This window comes from Aphis gossypii, chromosome 1 (genome assembly GCF_020184175.1).
Source record: "Aphis gossypii isolate Hap1 chromosome 1, ASM2018417v2, whole genome shotgun sequence".
In the NCBI taxonomy this organism is placed as follows: Eukaryota; Metazoa; Arthropoda; class Insecta; order Hemiptera; family Aphididae; genus Aphis; species Aphis gossypii.
In genome coordinates, this window is record NC_065530.1 from 41,290,101 (window position 1) to 41,296,231 (window position 6,131).

General features: G+C 24.8%; 1 protein-coding gene across 2 annotated transcripts; it reads right to left on the reverse strand.

Annotated features, from left to right (window-relative positions):
- Positions 1–1,434: 1,434 nt before the first annotated feature.
- LOC114126033 (probable arginine--tRNA ligase, mitochondrial) lies at positions 1,435–6,051 on the reverse strand. Of its 2 annotated transcripts, XM_027989900.2 has the most exons (6): positions 5,714–6,051; positions 4,026–4,342; positions 3,101–3,930; positions 2,689–2,816; positions 2,182–2,333; positions 1,435–1,731 (listed from the first exon to the last, which is right to left on the reverse strand). In XM_027989900.2, the coding sequence occupies exons 1-6, from the start codon at positions 5,777–5,779 to the stop codon at positions 1,506–1,508; spliced, it is 1,719 nt and encodes a 572-aa protein (XP_027845701.2). In that variant the 5' UTR covers positions 5,780–6,051; the 3' UTR covers positions 1,435–1,505. The 2 variants fall into 2 exon arrangements, with proteins under 2 accessions (XP_027845701.2, XP_027845702.2); XM_027989901.2 differs by lacking the exon at positions 5,714–6,051 and having other exon boundaries at positions 4,019–4,236.
- Positions 6,052–6,131: the final 80 nt, after the last annotated feature.

Below are 6,131 nucleotides of genomic sequence, written 5' to 3' on the forward strand. Positions count from 1 at the left end.
GTCGATAAAATCTTTTTGGCCCTATCAAAATACTTGAAAATTTAATGCAAAGTTCCTCATAAGTTATTATTATAGTGATTAAAAAATTATAAGAATACATAGGCACAATTTTTTTTTATTAGCATTTGAAGTTCAAATATTGACAAAAATTCTTCAAAACCATGAATATTTGCAAATTATTTTGTAGGTATATTTCATAAAAATTTTTGTATAAGTAGCTAAGAGTTGAAAATTTAATACAAGGTTTTTCATAAGTTTAACTTACAATTATTATAAAAGAACTTAAATTTTGTTGTATTCAGCCCATTAAAACATAAACCACCTTTTTCACCAACCACTAGAAATTATATCCTAGGCTGACAAATCATCTTCGTTCAGAATCGTTTTTCGTATACAATGATAACTATCATTGGATTCAAATTTAACACTCCTATAATATATAATAATGATCCATACGGCACCTAATGTACAGCAGAGCAGTACTCACTTGCCCGCTTTTTTTAATATGCACTTACATTATAATTTATGAAATCAAGGTACTGCCAAAATCCCAAGTCTACTTAGATTTTGACTAAATTGATTTGCCATCAGTTAGAACAAAACTGTTAATACAGATATATACATCACTATCATATATTAAATATTTATTAGTTATAGCTGATCTCGAACGGCTATTATTTGTTTTTTAACAACCCATATTAAAACTTAAAATTATTTTCGAAGTACTCATTTTTAGATATAGTACCTAATATCTATGCATAAAATTTTTGAAATATGAGTAATGTAAATGTAGCTAAGGATTGCTCTCTCTCTCTCTCTCTGTCTCTTATATACACACACATATCATTTTATCAATATACATTTAATGTATAGTTTAGAAAGCATCTTTAAACATAGGTGGATTCAATATGACCATAAAAAATGAATGAGTAAATATGTTGTAATTATTTAAACATATAGCACCTGACGATTGACACATACATGTGTAATTTTTAACTGTTTCATACTCAATACAAATAATACAAGTATAGATGAATGATGAATTTCAAAAGTATCTAATTGTTTAAACAGATCATAAATATGTTAATATACATATTTTATGTAAACATGAATTTTTATTTTTAAGTATAGTAATTGAATAAACTAGCAATGCTAAATATACTTAAATTGTAAACAGAAATTAAATCAAAACTTAATAGTAAATGCATGCTTAAAAAAAAACTACTTAACTCAAATTATAATTCAATAATAATGATTTATTTTCCAGATTAAAATATGGTTAATTGGTATTAGATTAGTGGATATCACTGAGTTAATTTGTGGGGGGTTGAAAGTTATCTACAGTTTATGAAAATTGGTTATTATATTATTAAAATCTAAAAACATAGATTTATGGTAGATTTTAATGTTAAATGAAAGTTTAATTAAAAACACTTAAAAAACTATTTATTTTTATTTTTCATATTTGTACAGGAGAAAAAAAATTACATTAATGAAGTTTTAAATCACATACATTTTAATGGTACTAATCCTAAAATTTTCATTCCAGTACTAAGAGTTTCTCTAGCTCTGCGAAACAACAAAATCCTTTGCTGAGCAATAATACTGCTAGAATTTTTAACATTTAAAACTTTTAAGGCTTTGTTGATACAATTGGATAATCGAAATAAATAGTTAACTAAAATACATGCTTCTAATTCCTGGTTAGTTTCAGTTAATATATCTTCAAATCTGAAAAAAAAAATTATATTATATTAATATATTATAAAATGCATTAAAACTACAGTAATATAGGATAGGTTATATATATTATCTATATATATATCTTTATATTTATATAACTATAAATATTAATTTATACTAAGATTTAATATTCAATCAATGTAGTTTAAGATCAGAAAGGGTAATTAGATATCTTTTTTATTTACTTATGTTATAATTGTATTAATTTGATTTATTAGATAACTGAAGACATAATTTAGTTTGTCATGAACTCTACACTTTTTATTTTATCTTTTTATATCTATATCTCACATACAACAAATTAAAAATTGATGCATTAAACTTTTTATAAATTCATAAAAAAAATTCAATATTTAATACTTCTCACTAAAATGATAAATGTGTAATGCAATAATATAATTATTAGAACCAGATATTTTGTCATTAAAAATATCTTACCGACATATTTCTAAAATTAAATCCAATGCAACAGTTTCTGTAAAACATTCTGCAACAACTTCATCAGGTATAGTTATATTGGAATTAACTTCTTCTAGACTTATTAAACGGCAATGGGTATATTGAAGTTTTATACCAGTATCTCCATTTACCTAAAGAAATTAAATAAGATAAATTTAATTGATACATGTCGTACATTATCTATAAATTGTTAAACATTTTTGAAGATTTTTCAATATAGCAAAAAATTAAAAACATGCAAAAACCTTTGAAGTAGGTAAGCAAAAAACAAGTAATATAAAAAGTTATATTTAAATTCTCTTACTATAAAAAAAATTTTTTACACTACTCTGCTATGTTTTACTACATCATGATTGGTAATTATTTGGTATGCAAATGCTATAAATCCAGAACTCTACTTATGATAACTATTTAAATATTGAAAAACGAACTAATTACTTAAACTAAACTTTGTTGTCGAGTCAAAGAAGTAAACATGGTATATACCTGTAATGCTGATTCCCAAGAAAAGTTGTAATCTTTTTTTCGTTTTTGTTTTAGATCATTTATTATTATAGCAGATACTCCTAATACATCTGCTATGTCATTATCATCCATTGAATTTATTTTGGTAGCTACAATTTAAATAAACAAATGATTATAATATTAATACTAATGAAGTATTATTGTCAGAGTTCAAGACTTAAAGTAATACAGTTTTTTTTTTTAAAAATGCAATTAAAATTATGAAAAATGTCCTAAAAAGATAATACCATTAAAATACTTGTATGAAATGTGTGAAAAATATACAAAAATTATTATATACATTTTTTTAATATTTTAAAACTAAAACAGGTTAACATAGATTAAAATAAATAAATACAAAAAGTATTGAACCCTAAATATAATAGATACCAACTTTTAGAAAATTTTCTTTTTAAGTCCATAGTCGATTTTGCTTGATTCAAAAGCTGTTCTAATAATATTCCCTGGCCTTTTCTTGAACTCATACCATGTATCCTTCCAAATGGAATGTGATGTATATTAATATTTGAATTAATTTGTGAAATCACGGATTTCAGCAAGTAAAAATGTTTGCTCTGAGTATTATCAACAACATAAAATAAATCTTCAGAATCATACAATTTGTGACGTCTAAGTGCAGCAGCAATATCTCGTGTAAGGTATAATGTAGAACTATCATTTTTTAAAATTGTGATTTCTTGGTTATTAAAATTCAAAACAGTAGATCCATCATCTTTAAACTTTAATAAGCCAATTTCATTAAGTCTTTTTAGAACATCTTGAATATTCTCCTTTGAATATTTTGATTCCCAATCGTACTCATCAAATACTATTCCCAGTCTCTTATAAATAACTTCTAATTCATTAATAGTAATTGATTTAAATTCATTCCATAGGTTTTTGATATCTGTGGTAGAATTACCACATTCCAAATCATTGAATATAGATTTAGCTTTGTTATGAATGCTTGAGTCGCTGTTTGCCATTTTATTGGCTAGTATATATGCATTGTACAAAGATTCAATTGTCATGTTGTTATTAGACATATCTGATTTCATGTGTTCTAATCCTAGTAAAGTATAACCAAATTGAGGTCCCCAATCACCCAAATAGTTTATACGTACAACATGACCATTGATAAAATTTGTTAAGTTAGAAATGAAGTTTCCAATAATAGTTGAACGTAAATGACCAACATGAAATGGTTTAGCAATGTTTGGAGAACTGTAATAATTAAAATATATGTTAATTTGACACAGTTATTTAAAAGTAATTATATTTCAAAGATAGTTATAGGATTAACTTAACTTACCAATTACCTAAATTCAACGATGAACGGTTTAGAATTCTGTATATAATGTTGATGAGTTTTACCAATGTTGTTTTTAAGTATATCATTTATAAAATCATATTTATCCAAATGTATTATTACATGTTGAGGATTTAATTGAGTAGTTGTTATTTCATGACTCGGTATTTTAAAATCTTTAAATGAATTTGTTCCAAAATGTTTTTGAAGAATATTAAGAGGCATACGTAAACCAATATCATTCATAGAATTTCCTTTACCTATTTTCAGATTAGCTATAAAATCATTTACTACATCTGTTGAATTTTTATTAATTGCACAGGCAACCTGAAACATTTTAAAGTTAAAATTTAGTCTTTATAGGATATCTAACAAACTCAATAGAACTTATAACTAATACATTATTAATTGTATTGTTAATATTTCAAAAAGTTTTAAACAATTATAAGACTTCATCGATACATATTTTAGTAAATAGTACGTATAATAGTTAATACTTAATAGTTTATTTATCTATAATAATATAAATCTAAAGTATTCTATAATTCATATTTTAAAAAGATCAAAGAAATATGACTGGAGGCAGCAATAATTGAGGTAATTTTTTTCTTCATATAAATACTTTTTGGATGAAATGAGTTTTAATTTATTGTACAGGGTGCGCCTTAATGGACTCCTACATTTCTGAAGTGAATTTAAAAAAAAAAAGATACAGGATATATATAAAAAAATTTTATTCAAAAAAAAAATATTATAAATTATATACTCCAAATGATTGCCTTAACGAGCAACATCACTAGAGCCATTCTAGAACATTTTCTAAAACTCTAGGCATACTCGCCAGCATATAGAGTGGAATCTTGGAGATTTCTTGACGGATAACCTCCTTTAGTTTTTAATGGTTCTAAGTTAATCTAAAATTTTGTAACTAATTCAAAATTGTTTTTAATCTAGGACACTTTCATTCAGATTCAAACCGAATTGAGCGTGAAATACTCTTTAGATTGCAGTCACACATTTGGCGATTTAGAAGAATGTCTCAATAATGAAACCATATTGTTTACCAGACCACAGCATGATGAAGACTAAAAACCTTATTAACAACCTAACCCAGTGAAATAAACTGTTTTAATCTAATCAGTTTGATTACACGCTAATGATTACTTGAAATATGGGAGTCCTGGATGCTGCACCCTGTACAATAAAAAGTATACTCATTTAATTGTTTAATTACATGAGTTTAATTTAAAATTTAAATGTACCTATTGTTTTATGTTTGGATAACATGATAATTATTTTTCAAAACTATTTGAGTATACAGCTATATATTTTATGGGATACATATAGATATGTTTACACACTAATACTTTGAATACAAATTATTTGAACAAATAATGTAATGGTTTGTTACAAATAAGTACCTATTATTGGTAGGTAGTGAATTATTAAAACTAAAAATCATTCGTCTTATTTTTTTCAGCTTTAATCTTAATCTAGCAAAAAAATTAAATAAAGATTAAGTAGATAATAATAAATTTTATTAAATATTATGCTGTAGATATTATTTATTTATATTGCTTAATAATTATATAGATTTTAAATATAATATATTTATCCAAGTATAAATTACTTAAAAGACACTTTTTTGTACAAATAATTGATTTTTACAATTAAAAGAGAAATAAACATAGTTGTTACCTTTTCCGCCACGTATTGTTTACATAGTCGATAACTAGATCTGGACAAAATAGCAGTTCGAACCATCGTTATAAACTTTTCTAGTTTAGCGTCGTATAGTAAATACTCGTTTATTACAGACACGTTACGCGACTTAGGTATACGAGTTCATTAATCGTCAATAATTATAATACAAAAATGTTTGCAGTTTCGTACGAAACTCAAAAGTGCATAATATGGACTTCAGCAACGAGTATTAGGTATTTAAATTTAAAACTTAAGCAGTAAAGCGATAATGGATTATTGTTAAAATAAATTGTCGAAGCACTCGAAGCGAATATCGAATAATTCGAATAAGCGATATTTCGTTATCAGTTGGGTGGGAGATAAGTGATAACAGTGAAGTTGTTTTGGGGATGGGAATAATATTCGACCATGA